General features: G+C 46.0%; 1 protein-coding gene across 3 annotated transcripts in view; it reads left to right on the top strand.

The window, feature by feature from the left end:
- The first annotated feature begins 2,215 nt into the window (after positions 1-2,215).
- Positions 2,216-19,664, top strand: part of LOC147035594 (divergent protein kinase domain 1B-like) — a 45,553-nt gene continuing 28,104 nt past the window's right edge. For all 3 annotated transcript variants that reach the window (XR_015049016.1, XM_085844850.1, XM_085844861.1), the window contains exons 1-2: positions 2,216-2,494; positions 16,543-16,665. Coding sequence is in view for 2 of the 3 variants with exons in the window: in XM_085844850.1 (XP_085700976.1) it covers positions 2,291-2,494; positions 16,543-16,665 (327 nt within the window). In the remaining variant the exon portion in view is untranslated. The remainder of the gene's footprint in view (positions 2,495-16,542; positions 16,666-19,664) is intronic.

Below are 19,664 nucleotides of genomic sequence, written 5' to 3' on the forward strand. Positions count from 1 at the left end.
GGCCACTCCCATGGATAAATTTCAGATTATTTTACGTGATTAGAATAACGGTAACCTCCTTATCTTCCCACCGGCCCAAAGCACAAACTCACCAAAACGCTTGACATTGTTAATCAAGTTGCTATTGCTTGCCGAGCTAGCCATTCCTATCAACCGTTTTGTTGGACAACTTGCTTGAGTGCTTAAGCCACTTGCCGAGCGCTCTACAATGGAACATACCCCATTACATGTGCTCAGCCTCAGAACTTTTTCTGGTTCTGTCGCTCGTGTCATGAAAAAAGTTAATTTCGGATGATTTTCACCCTTTTCCCCCATTGTTGAGCTTTTTTCTCCTTTTCAGCACCGCCAGGGTCGTTTCATTTCATCTCCGGGACAGGTGCTCTAATTTTAAAAACTGCAACGTTCGGGTTAGTTTATTTACAAATGAGGGGGAGTTTTGTGATCTTTCAGTACAACATACGTATTGTCGTGTGGATTTACTGAACAATATCGATATGTATTAACATTAGGAATTATAGAAAGTTTATTGTGATTATTGTTGCATTTGTACACATTAAACATCGGTACTATTCCACTTGCTTTCTCGACTAACCTAACATCACCCCCTAATCTCGTTGTAGTCCTGTCTCGTTGAACATCAAGGAGGAGGAGGAGGAGGAGATTGGGACCATACTCTGTGCAGAGCATTGGTGCTGCTTAAGCAGTCTCCTTGGCTATTGGACACAATCCTGGAAGGGTCGCCACTCCGACACAGTATACCAGCATGCTGGCACTCATTTTGCCGACCTCGGAAGGATGACAGGCCGAGTTAACCCCATCTGGTATTAATTTAACAGCTGAGCGGTATTTTAACTCAGGACCCTGGGATCCAAAGCCTGCCACCCTAACCATTAAGACAACACCAGGCATGAACTTCAAGGGAAACATGTTTATCACCACTCACAATTTGATATGTTTGTTTCGTGAAAGTGAGACCCCACCCTCAGGGGCCAGTCTCGAAAGATTGTGACCCACGATCAGTCGTGTGGGGGGCGGGGGCTTGTCGTCTTGGGGCCCCTTGCAATTGCACGGGATGCATGCCCCCAACGCCGCCTCTGGACAGAACCAAAAAGGATATAAAGCACGATATCTCAAACAAGTTGTGGACGGATTCGGATGAAACTTGGTGGGCATTTTGGGTGTGTGACAAGGATGAATTGATTCGATTTCGGTGAAGATCCAAATCCGGATCTGCATACGAGATTTATTAAATTTCTCAGCTGATTCTTCACCATTGAGAGATAGTGGCCAAATATACAACAGGACATCTCAAAAAGTTAATGACTGATTCGGTTGAAATTTGGTTTACATGTTGGTTATGAAACAAGGAAGAATTGATTCAATTTTGGTGAAGATCCAGATCCAGATATTAGAATCTTTCAAGTGATTCTTCACCATTGAGAGATAGACTGAAAAAGACATGCTGCAGGATATCTCAAAAAGTTATTGACGGATTGGGAGGGGGGGGGAAACTTGGTGTCTGAGTTGGGCAGGTGACAATAACAATCCGATTATATTTTGGTGTGTGACAAGTACGAATGGTCGGAATCCAGATCCAGCTGATTAGTGGGATACAATGCCGTTCTAGTTTATGTATAAAGCTAAGGGGCTGTTCTCATCAACGTGTACTTCGCTTGCTCTCATTTATGAAACTACCCTGGCTAGCACCGTTTAACTAACCTTGAACCGTTCTTGGTACATCTCATGTCACATCCATGCGTGTAAGCTTTCTTACAGTCAATTTTCATTCATTCTTCATCTCGGTCCCATCTTGTTTTTTTAAATCTCTCTCTCTCTCTCTCTCTCTCTCTCTCTCTCTCTCTCTCTCTCTCTCTCTCTCTCTCTCTCTCTCTCTCTCTCTCTCTCTCTCTCTCTCTCTCTCTCTCTCTCTCTCTCTCTCTCTCTCTCTCTCTCTCTCTCTCTCTCTCTCTCTCTCTCTCTCTCTCTCTCTCTCTCTCTCTCTCTCTCTCTCTCTCTCTCTCTCTCTCTCTCTCTCTCTCTCTCTCTCTCTCTCTCTCTCTCTCTCTCTCTCTCTCTCTCTCTCTCTCTCTCTCTCTCTCTCTCTCTCTCTCTCTCTCTCTCTCTCTCTCTCTCTCTCTCTCTCTCTCTCTGGTTTCCGCTTCACCTTTCTCTCCCAGCTTGCTGCCATTACAATGGCATTTCTCCTCTTTTGTCTCTTTCTTTCGCAGTTTCACCCCCAACATCCTTCAACCCACTAATCACTCGGTCCCAAAGCCCTTCCCCCAACCAAATGTTCTTTCTTTCCTCCAAGCCCCATCCTAGCACCTCCTCCCTCCCACCGAGTGCAGTTTATCTCCCTCCTCTTCCTCCCACAGTCAGCACAACCGCTCCTCCGACGGCGTTCACTACGCGGGGCCGGCAAGTCAAGTGGCCGCTCTGTGAGGCCCGCGCCATGCGCCGCGTCCTACTGCGGGCGAGGTGTGGAGGATCGCAGGTGGGATAAGAAGAAAGGGGGGGGGGAGCGAAAGGGGCACACAGGGGAAGGGGTTGGATGATTGGGTAAAGGGGATTGGTGAGGTCGAATCGTCGGGTTGATGGTACATAATTGAAAGAGGTGAAGGTGGTGGTGAATGATCAGTTGTTTGTGGGTCGAAACGTCCTTGTGGACGATCGACGAATGGATGCAAGTAAACATGAGCCGGTGTTGTTTCGGAGTGACGGGGAGTGCATACATATTAATTTACTCGACACCGACGTGGAAACGGTTGAAAGTGCTAATCGCATCGCAAAAACAACTTTTAGGAAGAAAACGTTAACAGTTTAAAACACTGATGGCGAACGATTTCTGTTCTGCCCCTTTGTTTTACTCCGTCAAGGTGAAAGATTGAGTGGTCCACAGATTTCGGAATATATATATATATATTTTTGGTGGGATAGGCCTGACACGAAAGGCCACTGTACGTGCGCGTTTTGGGAACGTGGCTGTGAGCAACGCAAAACGAGAGTCGTGCCCCTTGAAGGACCTGCGTGCTTGCTCCAAGATGCAGCACCCCTTGTCTGTAGCTTCAGCTTGGCAGTTATAATTTCCACCACTTTTAAACAGCGGGTTTAGTCATTACGAATTAGAACTGACGGCTCGGTGGTGAGCAGGTAAGCACCGGCTTTAGCTATGCTATTTGGCGGTGAAATGGCTCGACAAACTGAACCTCCGCCACCCGATGTTGCACGGGATTGTGGTGCAACATCGGGTGGCGGAGGTTCATTTTGTCTAAAAAATACCGTATAATGTAGCTATTTTAAAGTGTGTTACTCCATGTAGATCTGTATTAAATCTGCTTTAATCTGGATGTTAATTTGGTTTTATCGATGACCGGACAGGGCAATAAAGTGACTAACTACATTACATCAAGAAAAGTGGAATGAAAATGCAAAATAATCAATCGGCTTCTTTTTCAATCTCAGTGTGGGAAGCAGCCGCCGGGAACGGGAGACAGAAGAATGCATGGACAGACACCATGATTTGCAATATGTAAGAGACTGGCAAGGAGAAGACTGAGGTGATGTGGGGTGGGCAGCAGAGAAAGTAAATGAATATCAGGTTAGAGTTGAAGGGGATCAGACAGGGAAATAGGTTTGAGTATCTGGGAGGAACAGTGACCATGGATGGTAAGCCCGTGGCAGAGGAGTGTAGGAGGAATCAGGTGGGGAGCGAATGCGTGGAGGAGGGTGGAGGGAGTCATGGCAGATGTAAAGATAACAAGGAAATTGAAAGGGAAGGTTCTGATGTGTGTCACGCCGGCCTACCTTTACTGTCTGGAGACGGTTGCGGATGTGGAAAGAGAGAATGGCAAAAATTGGACCTCACCCCTTATAAAGGGAAGACAAGAAGAAGATGGTGTTGGTGAGTCATCATGGGGACTGCATTCAGGATGGTGATGAATCGGGGGAACCATTGGTGCTGGGGAACCCATCGCTTCGCTGACGGGTCAATAAAGTGATGGGGGGGGGGGGAAGAGGGAAGGAGATAGAGAGAGAGGAGAAGGCAGGTGGTATGGTGAGAGGGGAAAGGGGAGGCAGAGAGGATGGGGCAGGGGGAGTTATGTGGGAGGTGGTGAGAGCGACAACTCACCAAGCGATGCTGTTCACTGCGGGAGGGAGGGGTGTGTGAGAGAGAGCAACAGAGTTGTGGGAGAAGAGTGCTGCATTTTATAAGGAGGGAGGAGCGAGGAGGGGACAGAGTGAGCGAAAAGGATGGGGGAGAGGAGGAAAAAAAAATACAGGTGAGGGGTGGAGGTGGGATGAGCAAAGAAAATGATATGTGACGCTTAATGACCGAACACGAAAAAACAACAACAAAAAAAGGTGTCAGGACAGCTGAACACATGATGACTAACAGAGTTTGTAAAGTAATCTGATGGCACATCTGAAAAGCTTTGATATTCCAGTTCCAGAAAATTTGTGGGAAAATGAACCAAAAGCAATCACTGAAAACATTGAAGTACCTCTCACGTACGACGTTGTGATCCAATCGGGCGTGAACATCGAAACCAAAGCATTGTGTCCAGATATCATACTGCGGTGCAAAAAAAGAGAAAAAGGCATTTCTGATTGAGGTGTTAATACCTGTGATTTTGGACCAACGATGCAGAAATCAAGAAAATGACTAAATACCAAAACCTCAAGCATGAAGTGAAAAGATCCTGGAAGCTGAAGAAAAGTTGTACCTGTGATGATGAAGAACCTAATGGGAATGATGACAAAGAACCTGACAGATATCAAAAACCATCCCTGGGAATATGACTACAAACAAACTACAGTTGGAAGCTGTCTGGGGCTCAGTGACGATCCTGAAGAGAGCCCTCGGCACAAAACTTTGAAAACAGAAAACTTCACAGTTTGGTCCATGAATCGTGACCCTTAAGGCGCTGTCACACCTTGACGTTTTAGCCAGCAATGTATGTAAAACGTTGGCATACGCTGAAGTTTTGAGGTTTTCTTTTAAATTTTGGTCGTATTCATAACGTGTTGGTCGTATGCATAACGTATTAGTAACGGGCACAGAATGTTTCGTTGTCTTATAGTTAACTTATACCAACGAATGCTTAGCCTGTTGTCGGTGTTCATAACCTATGCCCAACGATAGTTTAACTTAGGCATAGCGCGCTGCACGTATCGCCGACGAACTCGTGGCGTTCTCTGTTAAAAAGCTGCCGCACGCCGATTTAAATCATAACCGCCTGAACATTGGAAGTGTCAACATCGCAGTCACACCTTGACGATTTATCCAGCGTATGCCGACCTATGAAAAATGTGTCTAAAACTCTGGCACACGTCGAATACGGTATGGGTAAGTTGTGTATACGTTAGGAGCACGCTGAAAAGCAATGAAGTACGCTGTCATATTCCGTTGTACGTCTAGTACGTCGTGAAATTTCAAGCATGCTGAAAAGTTTACAATGTACTCGACGTATGGCTCACAAGTTCCGCAATCGCTGGCATAAGTTCTCGGCACGCTCCGCGATCGTTGACACACGTCGGACCCACATTACTTGAAAGTTAGTCGTAAGTCGAAACACGTCGAGGTAATGTTTAGCATACCCGAAACTTAATTTTTAACCTTTGAGTAACGTACTTTAAACCTATGAGTAGCGTGCTTTGAACCTATGTGTAACGTATGTCAAACGCACATTGTCGTATGTAGACTAATTAGATTGACGTCTTCCGGACAACCACAGAACTTACTGAACGTGTTTCTAACTTACATCTACCGTATAATGGCGATTTGGCAGCGTTTAGGGGAATTGGTATATACAAATGGGCTTCACAAGAGGAACCCGTCAGTGTTCCAGACTCCATGTTGAGTAGATGTCAATGTCAGTAGTATCAGTAGTAGTAGTATTCGGTGAGCGTGTCAGTAGTAGTAGTAGTAGTTGTAGTATTGGTAGTAGTAGTAGGTCCATGTCAGTAGTAGTAGGTGAGCGTGATGGGGAGGGTGTGGGTGATGATGGATCCTCGTTGCGTCCACGAATAGGAGACTACTTTGCACCATTGTTCAATGTTCTTTTCGGCTAATTTTTTTTTCTCATTCCCACGATGAACTATATTTTGTTTCAGTTTTTAAAGTATTCAAAACGACTTTGACAAATGCATAATGTACTAGTAATGAACACAGAACGCTTCGATAACTTATACATAAGTTATACCAACGATTGATTAGCGTGTTTTCGGCGTCCACAACCTATGCCCAACGATAGTCTAACATATGCATAGCGTGGCAGCGTATCGTCGACGATTACGTGAGGTTTTCTATTCATAGGCTGCAACTTCACTTTTAATAAATGCCTGTCACTCGCCTATTGTTTTTGGACGCTGGTGTTCAGCAATTGAAATCGTTTCCATTGAACGAGTTAAATCGCTTCCACCTCACTGCAGTCACGGCACCAACAGCAGCAGGCTCCGTGCCAGCCTCATGCCAGGCTCAAGCGGATCCCTGTAGAAGGTATACTGCTTGGTTATCCTTGGATCCACTGTGGCTAGCAGCTCGTCGAACATCGCTGGGGGCATTCGCAGGAAGTTGATGAAGGATGCATGGTCCTCGTTCCGGACTTCCACCATGAGCTGGTCATATATGCCGTAATGGCGTCGCCTCCCGATCCATGGTCTCACCCAGTTCCTTCTCCTCCGTTCACGTCTTCTTCTCCCGGCTCTATTGGCACGCAACTGGTGCAGTGTCAACTCGATGAGGTCATGTTGATGTTCGAGGACAGGTAGGTATTGTCGTCTCAGCGTTGCCGTATCCTCCATCTCTCGGAATGACATGGACATGTACTTACCATAAAGTCTAAAAAAAGACGGGTTCCTCCTGCGAAGCCCCTTTTTATATACCAATTCCCCTAATCGTTGCCAATATGCCATTATACGGTATCTGTAAATTACAAACGCGTTCAGTAAGTTCTGTGGTCGTCCTGAAGACGTCAAATATGTCTACATACGTATTTGTGTGTAGGACATGCTTTACAAATAATTCCCAAGCACGTTACTCATAGGTTATAAATAAGTCACGGGTACCCTAAACATTACTTTGACGTGTTTCGATGTATGAGGAACTTTCAAGTAACGTGTTGCGAAGTGTGAACAACGTTCGTGTAGCGTGCTTACAAAACGTTACTCATGGGTTAGAAATAAGTTTCGGGTACGCTAAACATTACCTCGTCGTTTTTCGACATATGAGTAACTTGCAAGTAACGTGTGTCGACGTGTGTCAACGATCGCATAACGTGCCTACAACATATGGCCAGCGTAGCGGAACGTGTGAGTCATACGCCGGCATACGTCATAAAATTTCAAGCATGCAAAAATTTGAGGACAACCCAAAAGTACAACGTTTAAAGCCAGCGTACTACGACGTATGGCAGTGTTTTTCAGCGTGCTCTTAACGTATACAAAACGTACCCGTAACGTATTCGACGTGTGCCAACGTTTTAGACAAATTTTTCATAAATTGGCATACGCTGGCTAAATCGTCAAGGTGTGACAGCGGCTTTACTGAAACAAAGGTAGATACTTTGAGCCTACCCTGGGAGAACTCCATTCCAAATTCTGAGACACCATATGTAAATACCAATCAACGACACACACACACACACACACACACACACACACACACACACACACACACACACACACACACACACACACACACACACACACACACACACACCCTTTTATTAGTACAGATACAAGGGAGTGGACAAACATCAGACAGACAAGTAGAAAATGGAGTGTGACAAGGGCAGCTTTGCATTTGTGTCACCTCTGCCTGATCCAGCCAGCGAGAAGAGAGTGGCCTGGAGGGCCACTTCAATAAGGCTGATGTGAGACTGGTTAGCAAACGCTCTGCACATGGACAATGCGGTTTCAAATAGAGTTTTTCTCAATCATGTGATGAATGTTCACGAGTGATTGCGAAAAGCAAAAGTCAACAAGATGATGTTCAGTTACTTTTTACGAATCAGAATATTTCTGCACTCAAGTTGAATGTGTCACCTCGGTCTGCAGAGCTGAGAAATAGGGTCTGCTTGAAGCTCTGAGAAGGCATGAAGAATCGATAACAGTTGCATGAAGCTTTGTGTTGGCTTAGTCATTAGTGGTTAGGGTGGTTGGCTTGGGATCTTATGGTCCTGAATTTGAGTCCCTGTCAACCGTTGAATTAACACCAGGTGGGGTTTACTCAGCCTGTCATCCTTCTGAGGTCAGTGAAATGAGTACCAGTGTACCGGTAATAGAGGCATTGCATCAGTGGCATAGCTGCACCCTCAGCCAATGATGCGACCCACAGCCTTGTACCGCATGTGGAGCAGGAGGAATAATAACATGCATTGAATAATAAAAAATAAACTAGTATCCCAAAGTCGTAGACACAGTCACATCATAAAGAACAAGGTGCATTAAAAAGAATCAATTTGATACTAGAAGGGCACTCGGTAGAGCGCATATCTCCGCCACACAATGCCTGATCCACGAGAACATATCAGGTCCAACACATTTTTGAAATATCATTCTTTATATCGTTCTTGGCCCTATCTCTCAATGGTGAAGAATCACTGAAAATTCTAGCAGTCAGATCCGGATCCAGATCTTCACCAAAATCTAATTAGTTCGTCCTTGTCACACACTCAAGCTGACCACAAAAATATTGGCAACGCAAACCGCAAGGAAAAATGAATCGATAGTGGAGGAAAGGGGCTCGGCCTCTGGTAATAGAAGGCCGAAATTCCCAGTATATAGGCCATAATAGAAGAGTGCTACCAGTTTGTGTGGGAATTACAGCATCATAAAAATGGTGGAAAACATAAGTTCGGTTCCAATTTTTTTGCAGTCCCGTCTAGTCGGTTACTCTTCACCGCATAAACTGAAAGGGAAAATGTACACATCAGTGTAGATGAAGAAAAAATACGAGTAGGGAATAGCTAGGCCTCGGAGTTTGAAAATTAAATACGAGGATTCACATATTATTCCTGTGCGGCAATGTCAGAAGTGTAAATCCTTTCGATAATTCACAGACCGATGTTTGTGTGTTTGTTTGTTTGTTTGTCATGCTACTACTCCTATAGTTTCAGGTTGATTACATCCAGACTTCCGAAAAAGGATCAGCATGGCCCCAATTAGTGGATAGCGTTGTTTTTATCTTTGCCGGTGGTCTTGTGGGTGAGGGTGGGACACAAATTTTCTATGTAAATGTGTATCGTGTCGCGCCACCTCCAGGTGGGGGAGAGTATTACAAGTCCTCACTGTTTACAGTAAGTGCAGTATTCCTGTCCCTACGTTTTCCAGTGTGTTGAGGTGTTATGAATTATAAGCAGTAGGTATGATTTTGCTTCATGCACGTAACCTCATGGGGTTTTTGTTTTGTTTTGCTTTTTTGCCTAGACAGAACTGTGAGTTATGTTAAAGGTATGCGTCAGAAGAATGTGTTACATGCTTGGAACAAGATCGGCCATCGGGCGAGTACTCTGCTAGTCATTCATAATTTGATTAAACAATGGAATTTTAACGCAATTCACACAGATTCTTGTTCAGTGAGAAAAGGCGAAGAAAATGAGTGCCATGTTAAAATATATATATATTTTTAATTATGACTCATTGTCTCGAGCTGTGAATAGCCGGACCCAGATTATAGAGATCTCCCTAACACTTACTCCCAATTGTCCACCATTCTGTTTTGTGTTCACGATCACGTAAGCCATTACAAAGAGCTCAACCCCTCCTCCCCCAACCCCACCCCATGACACTCCCCATGAGGCCTCGTTCTGTCTGCCAAGCTTGTTGGCCCTAAAACATTCCGTTCTCAAGATAAGTAAGATACGAGAGCGAAGTCGACGGTGCGTCATCACAAATCCCCACGCTTCCCACCGAAAGCAAAATTTGAAGAGATGGCAAAAAGTTCCACCAGGATTGACCCAATATCAAAATTGAGTTTTTCCCCATTTTTATCCCACGTGACCCTAAGTCCCCACCGCCTGGGGCATGAACTGAAGGTCCCATCCAAAAAAAGTCGCATATTTAACGTGTCTCTCAACGTTGATTGCATCTTCAAAGTTTCATTTTAAAATGTGCCCGTCATTGCATTTTTTTGGAATCCAACCTATTGACCCTGCCCCAGGGTGTGGGGCCAAAAATGATACTGCTCTTACACCTTCTTGCCATATGGTGATCATAACGACCAAGTTTGGTGAATCTCTGCCAAACCGTTTAGGAGGAGATCGTGTGACGGATGGACAGACGGAGCAGATTACAATAATACCCCGTTTTTTTTCAAAAAGCATGGGGATAATAAGGGAATAGACAGACGAATGGAAAAAAGGAGTGTTACAGTAAGGATAGCTCTTTGTGAGACTGGTTAGCAAACTTTGCACACATCAATCAATTATGACAATGATATGATCGATCCTGAGGGTTGACTTGTCAAGGGAAACTGAAAATATGTAGAAACTCGTGCAGGAGGAAATCCTCTTTCAGTTGCTGCTCATATCTTAGTCTACGTATCTCATCCTGAATCAATCTTGGGGCCCTACTTGGTGCCTTCTCCCTGCACAGCTGTGTCCTTCTTTTGGATATGGTGACCAAAACTGTACACAATATTCTCGATGAGGCCTTGTTAAATTTCTTTACAATCTTAACACTACCTTTTTTGATTTGTAGGTTATCCCCCTACGAATACAACCGAAGACCCTATTAGCTTCACTGACCTGCCTCGTACTGTGCCGTCTGCTTGAAAGAGTCGTGAATGGTGTTGGCTAACATCGTGATTATCTGCTCTGTCATGTCCCTCATGACTCTCAGATGCATATTATCTGGTCCCAGAACATTATCTTGTTGTTTCTTTCTCTTTTCCTCTTTTACCGAGACAGATACTCTCAGCTACATATTCTTCTTGTCTGGTGGTGACTTAACGGGTAAGAACCTTAGGGTTGTGAATGCAAACTCCAGTCGTGCCAAAATAACACCAGGTGGGTCGACTCAATCTGTCGTGCTTTTGAGGTTGACAAAACGAGTACATGCTTGCTGGGGGGCGGGGGGGTAAGAAATCAATTACAGTAAGTTGATTTGAGGATAACAGCGGTGCTCCCCTTCCCAAGAGGTAGAGGCCAGTGAAAGAAGAGCCTTCGGATAATCTCCGACTTCAGATCAATACCTTACTTTACCTTACTGGTACTTCCCCTGACTATTCTTATCTTAATATTGAAGCAAGAACAAAACTTTTAAGAAGCTTGCCATCTCACTTTCATCAGTCAATGTCCCTGGACCCACACTTGACTTAAACTGCTGTTTTCCACAATCATTGATGAATGGTTTTACAATGCCTCCAGAATTATTAACTGTACCATCAGATAATGATGATGAATTACTTGGCTTCATGAGCTGTTTGCCCTGAAGTGTTTCTATGTAGGATTTATGTTGATGGCTACATTAATTTACCATTAGAGACTTATATACACTGGGGGGGGGGGGTGGGGAGAGAGAGAGAGACACAGACACAGACACAGACACAGACACAGACACAGACACAGACACAGACACAGACACAGACACAGACACAAGATATAGATAGGACTTAGGTGAACACTGTCAGCCAGCCCCAACGGCTGAACTCCCCCCGCTCCACTTCTGGGTGGATTAAATGTTTCTGCACACTCCTCACTGCATTTTTCAGTGTTGTGATGTAATTCCACCCATCCCACTTCAGCCTATTGTGGGAATGAGTCCAACAAGAATCGGGCCCTGCTTGGATTGCCTGTCAATGCGGGTTGGCTAAATTAACATGGAAACATCGTATCAGGGACAGCCAGGTATTCAACCTTGGTTGAATAGTGCATGGAAATGAGGCAATGGTTCCAATGTTGTTATTGTTGAGAAATTTGATATCACCAGCAATTTAGAGCCCATCCTTACATTTGGGTTAATTCCCCCACTTGTGATGTCTATGGTGTATTTCATTATGATTTGTAAAGCAGCTCACACCACTTTCAGGTTTTTTTCGTCAGTCAATCTTCACGATGTTTGTCATGCTCAGCATCTGGATGCTTTGTTGTGTTCTCTTATAATGTTTATATTTATTCGTATGCAGTCCATGGCTGCTTGGTTGTATTATTTTCTGTGGGTGCGGCTGTGCCGCTGATGCAATGTGCCCCTGTTACCAGTAAGTTTGTATTCATTTTGTCGATCGGAAGGATGACTGCTGAGTCGACTCACTTGGTGTTAATTCAAGACCCTAAAATCTTAAGCCAGCTGCCTTAACCGTTAAGCCAACACCAGGCTTTCTGATAATGTTAATATTAAAACTTATTGTTGCGACCACAGATACTGAGACACCAGCTTGTCACTCAGGGGGATTAATCCCCGGTTGTCCTCGGTAGAGCCGGACCTGAGGCCACCGCTCACAATTAACGTTGCAGTATGGTGGGTTGTTTTAAAACCACGAGTTCCAGTGTCCGCCGTCTAATTATTCTGTTTAACTGGAGGTCACATGGTTACCTGAGCGGGGAGCATGCCCTCGGCAAAGCACCAATATTATCTCGATTAGATTTTAATTAGGGTGGCCGAGCGTTTTAACCGCTGGTGCGTGCCGATGATTTTTTGGGTCAAATCTGTGGTAATTACCTCCCAGTCTATCTCGGTTCGGACAATGCTAGACCAATAGAAGGAAAGGATAAACACGGACAGGTTGGAAATCGACAAATAATTTATTTGCATTTAATGGAGCTAACCTGAACATGCATTTAAGGAAATAACTGTCTGAGGGCCTGGATGTGTGGATGCATTCATGAGACCAGATTCTAAAATCCATAACAATATATTGTATGGTGTCTAGGAATAGGAAAAAAAATCCTCCCTAAAAGCTTCCCATGCATACCCTCACTGCAAAGTGGAGCCATGGGGAGGGATTGACAATGGCTCGACATTTCCCCTGCATGGTTTAAGGGCGCTGGCCTGTTGTCCTGCCCTCTTTTCCCCTCCTCACTCCAACGCTTTTCAGGTGTTGCCCACCATGGCATCAAGGCGGCAGACTGAAGCTCTAGACCACCGGAGTGGACGTCCGTGGCAAATAGGGACCGTGAACCATCCCAATATTGGTTCACTTGTGGTTCCCTGTGTGGCGGCTTAAGTACTCATGTCGACTTCATGCTGGCTGAAGTCGACCATGAGTCACGTGGTGTCTCAAGTGGCAACCTGCCTTCCATGGACCGGTTACTGCATGCAGTGACCGGTCCATGGTATGGCTGGGCTCGTGGGGACGGGTCCCTTCCACAAGACATGCGGTACTACCGCTATGTCCCAGAAGGGTATACCCCGTTGACACGAGTCCTACTCCCCTCTCTGAGATTTTCTCCATGGTAATTGCGACTCATAGCATGCGGCATGGCCCTCTCAGGGGAGTCTGTTGGGGTTGGTGACGGCCATTCTGCCAGCAACCTCAGACTCCTGACCTGGGTTGGCCTAGCCGTACGTGGTTAACCACTGGGTCATTGCGTGCTAGACGCCGCCAGCCCGGCAATCTTGGTGAGCACTGTGCCCCAAACTCTCATGGGCAGATGGTCTTGCCCACCACGCCAGTTATGCAGATCCGATGAACTGGATTTGGGCGCTGGGTCAGCGTTCGTCGCAGGGGACCACAAGTTTTCAATTAATTCCTCCCAGCGGTTCAGGAGACCACCCCCACCAGGCGGTGCGATACATTGCACATTACACAGAGAATTGGAGTCACCCTTTCCCCACTCTGCACCCCCGGACTATGATTTTTTTTACTGCCTAAAATTTTCCTGGGCACACCCTGGATACAACCACAAGTTTTCAAGTCATTCTGGTCAGCGGTGCAGGAGTGCATATAAGTCAAATAAATGCACAAACAAACATACCCACACACAAACAGACACGTCTCAAATGAAAATACTGTAATATGATTTATATAACATCAACACGTCGTAGCGGGAGACATAGTTGTGGATATGCCGAAGCTTTGTTCGAAGTTCTGCATACGTGTGTGTGTGTGTGTGTGTGTGTGTGTGTGTGTGTGTGTGTGTGTGTGTGTGTGTGTGTGTGTGTGTCAGTGTCTCCTCTGTAACTGAAAAACCATGAAACCGAGCAACCTGAAACTTTGCATGCATACGAAGAAAACTCCAAGGAAGTGCATGACCTGAAAATTGGGTGTTTGGATTAATTAAAACATCCCTTTTGAAGAGAATTTACGGCCTTGTTTAATTATATCCTTCATAAGGCGATCTTCGGCCACCTCACTCTCCGAGGTCTTCAGGAGTTTTCCGGGGGAACCTTGCTGGGTCCTGAGTTTTGGATCATGCTCCGTCATCCTGAGGGAGTGGTTCATGCTCCATCATCCTGAGCGAGTGGTTCGTTCTCTGTCATCCTGAGCGAGTGGTTCATGCTCCGTCATCCTGATCCAGTGGTTCATGCTCCGTCATCCTGAGCGAGTAGTTCATGCTCCGTCATCCTGAGCGAGTCGTTCATGCTCCGTCATCCTGAGCGAGTAGTTCATGCTCCGTCATCCTGAGCCAGTGGTTCATGCTCTGTCATCCTGAGTGAGTAGTTCATGCTCCGTCATCCTGAGGGAGTCGTTCATGCTCCGTCATCCTGAGCGAGTGGTTCGTTCTCTGTCATCCTGAGCCAGTGGTTCATGCTCAGTCATCCTGAGCGAGTGGTTCGTTCTCTGTCATCCTGAGCCAGTGGTTCATGCTCCGTCATCCTGAGCGAGTCGTTCATGCTCCGTCATCCTGAGCGAGTAGTTCATGCTCCGTCATCCTGAGCGAGTTGTTAAATAACACCCGATTTCTGAGATGTTTGCCGTATTAACGTGTTTTCTAAATTACCGAGCCAAATGTTTTTTTTTTCTACCTGTCACACGCAGCTGTTTATAAAGGTTAATGTTTCTGAACATATCCCTGTAACGTGTATATAAATCTAACATTGTTTTTTGGTGAAAGCAACTCAAGATTTCTGGGTTGTATACAGTATGTACTGTAGTCGGTAACTACACTGACTCCAACCTGCCGATTCCCCAAAAATTGCCGATATCAGCCAAGCACTAGTGTGTGTGTGTGTGTGTGTGTGTGTGTGTGTGTGTGTGTGTGCGTGCGTGCGTGCGTGCGTGCGTGCGTGCGTGCGTGCGTGCGTGCGTGCGTGCGCGTGTGCGTGTGCGTGTGTTGTTCCTAAGGCATAACGTATTCTCTCTGCTAACTCCTCTACCCCCTCCCCTCCCCTCTCTCGCTTTGTCCAATCCTTGCTCTACCTCTTCCCAATACAGTGCAACACCGTCCTCCCATTACTCTCTCTCACTCTCCCCTTCTCTCTCTGTCTGTTTGTCTCGTGAGTCTCCAGACGTGTCAGACGGTGTTTATGTCTGGACAGGAGTTTGTTTCTGGACATGTCCGAGCGTTGTTTGTCTCTGGACAGCTTGGCTCCGGACGCGTCGGGTGGTGTTTGTTTACGGATGCATCGGGGTGGTGTTTGTCTCTGGACAGGTCGGGGCGGTGTTTGTCTCCAGACCCTCCAGGCAATGTTTGTCTCCGGATGCGTCTGGGAATTGTTTGTCTCCGGAGGTGTCTGGGCGTTGTTTGTCTCTGAACGTGTTCGGGCGTTGTTTGTCTCCAGACCTGTCTGGACGGTATTTCTGACTGGATGGGAGTTTGTCTCCGGATGTGTCCAGACAGGAGTTTGTTTCCGGATCTGTCCAGATGAGAGTATGTCCCTCGATGTGGCCGAGCAGTGTTGTCTCCGGACGGCTTGGTTCCGCATGCGTCCGGCGGGTTTTGTCTCCGGACGTGTCTGTGCCGTGTTTGCCTTTGTGTTTTTAGTATGACTGGTAGAAAATGGATTTCGGACATTATTTTGTTTTCATCTTCACTGTTATTCTCCGCAGAATCATTTTGATGAGACAGCATGAATCGTAATTAATGCTCCACCGCACGTCTGCCTTCCCTTCCTCTCACCTTGCACTGTCTCCCCTTTCCCCAACCCTCCTCACTCCCCCTCCCTCCTCACTCCCCCTCCCTCCTCTCTCCTGTCCCCTCCACCTCTTCTCTCTCTCTCTCTCTCTCTCTCTCTCTCTCTCTCTCTCTCTCTCTCTTTCTCTCTCTCTCTCTCTCTCTCTCTCTCTCTCTCCCACTTCCCCCCTCTTTTTCTCCCTCCCCCCTTTAGTATTAGTCAGCGAAGCGATGGGTGGTATTTGCTAGTTGCTTAATAAGCACTCAGTCAGAGCACAAGTCCCACAGGTTCCCTTTTATTCGATACATCTTCAAAGCTTGGTGCTGCATTAGTCAGTGATAACGGAAGAGCTTTGCTGAAAGAGTCTTAATTATTTGTGGCATCATGGGTAACAGAACTAGATTTGATATTTTTGAATGCCTTCTTATTTTCTGCCACTACTTTATTGTGTGGTTATATCCAGGACTTGGCAAAGATGTTTGTACTCTGTACTTTATTCAACTTCTCCAGGGAGATCAGGCTGAGTAAACGTGTGTGCAATTGCAGGGCATACGAGCCACACATCTTTTTCTGCTCTGGCTGCTTGTGCTGCTGGCAAGCTGGATATTCTACATTCACTATTCCTCACACTCGGATCTCTGCAGAGCAACAACCTGTGCATTCTTTACTGTGAGTCTTTTTCACTTCCAGCGCACTCACTTTCTCCAACACTCGTTCACAGTTTTTCACCTCCTGTTCTTACTTTTACCACTTTTTCTTTATGCCTCGAGATTTGTTTAAATTTGCTTGTTGTCATCATCATCAATGAAGGTATTGGAAAGGGTGTTGGAGAAGAGGATAAGGAAGAAGGAAAGATTGACGAAATGCAGTTTGGATTTATGCCAGGAAGAGGAACGACAGATGCAATTTTTATTGTAAGGCAGTTGCAGGAGAAGTACATGGAGAAGAGGAAGAAGTTGTTTTTTGGGTTTGTTGATCTGGAGAAAGCATTTGATAGGGTCCCACGCGAAGTAATGGCATGGGCATTGAGGAAGTTAGGAGTGGAGGAATGGTAGATCAGAGTAGTGATGGCCATGTACGAGAGAGCACGCACAGCTGTAAGGATGAAGGATGGGAACAGTGGTGAGTTTGAGGTGAGGGTAGGAGTGCACCAGGGGTCGGTACTAAGTCCACTTCTATTTGTAGTGGAAGAGGAAATGTGGGCAAGGGGATTAATAAGGGGAGATGCAGAAAACAGGGTAAAGTGGAGAAGATTGTCATGGGGCCCGCAAGGCTAACCCCTGCATTAGCGGGGAAAATGGCCTTTAAATGCTTGTGTGTGTGTGTGTGTTGTCATCAATTGCAAAGCATAATCTTTTGTACTCTAAAACTTGGAGTTAATGAGAGGACATTTACACATGCAACCATTAAGAGACACATAAGGTGAATTATGTATTTTATTTTCGGCAAAAAAATTGTTTTGGCACAAGACCCAACACATATGCAAAGTCAAGTATTTTGATAAAAGTAGATGTATTTCTCACCAAAAACTGATGTGTTCCAGAGTAGCTTTGCATCTGACATTAATATGATGCAACTCTTTTGGGAGAAGGTTGCGGGGGATGGTGGGGATGGGCTTAGTGGAGGCAATTGAAGGTATGACCCCACAACAGAGATTGTCTGGAACCAAATGACTTTATTTATCAACTTATTCCTGGATGGAGAGACTTTTACTTTGTCTGATCCAAATTTCATCCCCAATCAAAGTGGTTCTTATTTCATTTGAGTATCAGTCGCTCTGCTGCGCCAGCTTGTTTTCTCGGGTAGAGCTGCGCTCCACCATGTTGTTCCCTTCAAAAGTTCGACAATGTCCCTAATTTTCGAAAACATGAGTTTTTGCAGTCCAGACCAAATGGCGTATAATATGGACACCCAGCAGGATTACAAACAAAACCTGTCAAAGGGTGGAGGAGCTCCTTGTGAGCCAATGGCCATCCATATCTTGTACCCAACTGTGACTGCGGACGTCCTCCTGCAGTTGGGTTACTTCTTCTTAGGAGGTTGGTGGCAGGATTTGCACTCCGGCCACCATAAAACCCTTCATTCCACAAAACACAAGAAAAACGCAAAGAAAATTGAAAACCCACTCCGTGGGAGTACTTCCTGTGAAGTTTCCCTTCGTTGGGCAGCCCACCGGATGACGTGATTGGGGCAAAGCCTTCGGGACCCCCAATCTTTGATGATAGAAGGGAAACCACGGGTAACCTTCCAGGGTCAGATTGCAGTAGTGTTATCTGGGTGGTGCTGAGGTGTAGTCCACCAGACGGCGGTCTCCTTGGGTTAACCTGAGGCGGTCCCTTCAGATGTGTGCCTGGAATATCCTATCCCCAAGAGAGGATGATCACCTGTCTCTGTTATCTGAGCTCAAGCGCTTTATTGACATCGGTACTGCAGCACTCTCTGAGGTTCGGCGACCGGATTGTGGCGAGATCATGGCGGGTGGTTATACCTACTATTGGTCTGGTCACTCTGATGGTTACCATGCCCAAGGAGTTGTTGCAGCTGTGTCCAATTACCTGACTCCATTGATAATTGAGGTATCACCGGTCAACAAGCATATTATGAGACTAAGGATTCGTCACTCCTTCGGTGTCGTTCCCCTGGTCTTTGTATATGCTACGACTGAGGCGAGTGATCTTACTGTGAAGGACGCATCCTATGCCATGCTCGAGTCTGTGGTTGATCAGTGCCCCAGGCGAGATACTCTTCCAGTCTTGGGGGATTTTAATGCATCAATTAGAACTGATAGGGATGGTTATGAGATGTGTGTTGGTCCCCATGAGTCTGGAACTATGAATCGGAATAGCAATAAGTTCCTTGACTTTGCATTAAGTTCCTTGACTTTGCAAGAAGTCATGGACATTTTGGGTGGTGGGTTCATGGTTTCAGCACCCACAGGCTCATCGCTGGACTTGGTATCCCAACGCTGGTGGTGTGGCAAAGGAGATTGACCATGTGCTCGTTGATGGTCACTGGAGGATGAGCCAGAACTGCATGGTCTACCGGAGTGCTCAGTTCCTCAATACTGACCACAGGCTTGTTGTAGCAGCTCTGAAGTTGCAGCTTAAATCCGGGAGAATGGTACCATCCCAGCCTCGGCTGGATGTTGGCAAGCTCAAAGATGAGAGGGTGGCTAAGGAGTTTGCGAACAGGCTGAGTGGAGATTTGGGGGGTCTGGGTGCTTTGGGGGGTCCTGAAGAGTTGTGGAGTGCCTTCAAGACTACCGCCCTTGATGTTACCGGTGGATGTCTTGGAACTCATCGTCGGACGAAGAAGAATTTTGTCTCTCCAAGGACACTGGATACCATTGACCAGAGTTGCAAGGCCAGGATGAATGGCAGAGCTGAGCTGTTCTGGTAGCACAGCTCTCCTAATGTCTATGTTCCCCACTGTTTTGACCTGACATGCACTGACCTGACCAAATGGAGATGCAGTAATTTAACTTTGTTAAACTTAGAGACTTCCGCAAATCTATAATAATAAATGTCAGTGTGTGTTAGTGTGGCAGTCAGTCAGTCAGTGTGTGTATCTCCTCTATAACTCCAAAACCATGAAACCTATCGGCCTGAAACTTTGCATGCATACAAAGCGAACTCGAAGGTAGTGCATGAGTGAAAATTTGGTGTTTG

Source organism: Eptatretus burgeri, chromosome 1, assembly GCF_056783735.1.
Source record: "Eptatretus burgeri isolate ZD-2024b chromosome 1, Ebu_testis_v1, whole genome shotgun sequence".
Classification (NCBI taxonomy): domain Eukaryota; kingdom Metazoa; phylum Chordata; class Myxini; order Myxiniformes; family Myxinidae; genus Eptatretus; species Eptatretus burgeri.